Below are 2,050 nucleotides of genomic sequence, written 5' to 3'. Positions count from 1 at the left end.
GTAGGGTACTATGTGGTATGTGGTTGGTGTCATGTGGTATGTGTTGGCGTTATGTGGTATGTGTCGGGTGTTATGTGGTATGTGTTGGTGTTATGTGGTATGTTGTGGTGTTATGTGGTATGTTGTGGTGTTATGTGGTATGTTGTGGTGTTATGTGGTATGTGTCGGGTGTTTTGTGGTATGTGTCGGGTGTTATGTGGTATGTGTTGGTGTTATGTGGTATGTGTAGGTAGGGTGTTATATGGTATGTGGTAGGGTGTTATGCGGTATGTGTTGGGTTTTATGTGGTATGAGTTGTTTATTATGTGGTATGTGTTGGGTGTTATGTGCTGTGTTGGGTGCTATGTGCTGTGTTGGGTGCTATGTGCTGTGTTGGGTGCTATGTGGTATGTGTTGGGTGCTATGCGCTGTGTTCGGCATTGGGTGTAGTTAGTGTGTCCCGTGTACCTGTTTGCCCCGACTGGGTGTGTGGTTGTATGAGTCGCCGAAAACTTTTCCTAGTGGTATCCGTCCAGCGCCAAGTATCTTCCCAATCAGGTGGGGTTTTCCCTGCGAGGCATGATACGTGACCTGCGTATGGCAACACTTTCTCCGCTTCCCTAAAACCCGAAATGTAATCTGTTATACAACGTCTGATCGACGCACTGAGTGAGTGATTAATACCTCATATACTCACCTCTTCTCATTTTCTCTCATTTTCTCTCCCTTTCATTGTCTCGCTCTCTCTTTCTTTCTTTCTCTCTCGCTCTCTCTCTCTTTCTCTCTCGCTCTCTCTCTCTTTCTCTCTCGCTCTCTCTTTCTTTCTCTCTCGCTCTCTCTTTCTTTCTCTCTCGCTCTCTTTTTCTTTCTCCCACCTTCCTTCCTATCTTCTCTCTCACTTCTCTCTCCTTCCCTTTTCCTTCTCCGCTCTCTCCCTACTCCCCCCCCTTTCCCTACGCTCACTTACCCACCTTCCCTTCCTTCTTTCCTTCCTTCAAACCTCCTTCATTCATCCACCTTCCATTCCCTCCCTTCTTTCCCTCCCTCCTCCTTACCTTCTTTCCCTCCCTCCCCCTCCCTTACCTTCTTTCCCTCCCTCCCCCTCCCTCCCTCCCCCTCCCTTACCTTCTTTCCCTCCCTCCTCCCTCCCTTACCTTCTTTCCCTCCCTCCCCTCTCCCTCCCTCCTCCCTCCCCCTCCCCCCTCCCTCCCCCTCCCTTCCCTTCCCTCCCTCCCCCTCCCTTCCCTCCCTCCCTCCCCCCTTCCCTCCCACCCCCACTTCCCTCCCCCCTCCCTACCCACCTTCTCGTCGCGGATATCGTCGGCGGCGGTGGAGCAGGGCTTCTCCATCGCCACCAGGCACAGGATCTGCAGCAGGTGGTTCTGCATGACGTCGCGGATGATCCCGAACTCGTCGAAGTATCCGCCGCGCCCCTGAGTGCCGAAGGGCTCCTTGAACGAGATGAACACCGACGCGATGTTGTCTCGGTTCCACGTCGGCCCGAAGATGCGGTTGCCGAATCTGCAAGGGGGGAGAGGAGGAGGAAAAGGGGGAGAGGAGGGGGGAAGGGGGGAGAGGAGGGGGGAAGGGGGAAGGCGGGAGGGGTGGGGGAAGAGGGAGGATACGGTTAGTTCATGTTCTCGATCTCAATCGTAAGCTTGATTCTCAATTCTCGATTCTCAAGCTCGGTTTAATCATTAACCATAACATTATTCATAAGCTCAATCTCAGTCTCAGTCACAGTCCAAATCTCAATCTAAATCCAGATCCCCCAATCCCAGTCCAACCCCAATCTCAATCCTAATCCTAATCTCAATCCTAACCCTATTCCCAAGCTCAATCCTAATCCTAACCTCAATCCCAATCTCCAGCAGAAATAAAACTCTCAAACGAGACGCCACACAAGCACTCAGAAACCGCTGACCGTCCGCCGCGAGCCTTCTGCATCTGTTATCTCGTTGGCGAGAAGATATCGATATCGCTGATCCTCCCATAAACGAGTGACTAATAACAGCTAGCCATACGTTCCGCCGTTCCCCTGGCGACGACCCTCTTCACGCCAGGCGACCGA

General features: G+C 52.3%; 1 protein-coding gene across 1 annotated transcript in view; it reads right to left on the bottom strand.

The window, feature by feature from the left end:
- LOC119597262 (glucose-6-phosphate 1-dehydrogenase-like) overlaps nt 1–2,050 on the bottom strand; it is a gene marked incomplete in the record, with an annotated part of 14,679 nt that overhangs the window by 6,808 nt on the left and 5,821 nt on the right. Inside the window, 1 exon segment of the mRNA XM_037946795.1 lies at nt 1,281–1,500. Within this exon segment, the coding sequence (XP_037802723.1) occupies nt 1,281–1,500 (220 nt within the window).

The sequence above is a fragment of the Penaeus monodon genome, chromosome 39 (assembly GCF_015228065.2).
Source record: "Penaeus monodon isolate SGIC_2016 chromosome 39, NSTDA_Pmon_1, whole genome shotgun sequence".
Lineage (NCBI taxonomy): Eukaryota > Metazoa > Arthropoda > Malacostraca > Decapoda > Penaeidae > Penaeus > Penaeus monodon.
Note: the sequence above shows the minus strand (reverse complement) of the source record. Positions and strands in the feature narration are given on the sequence as shown.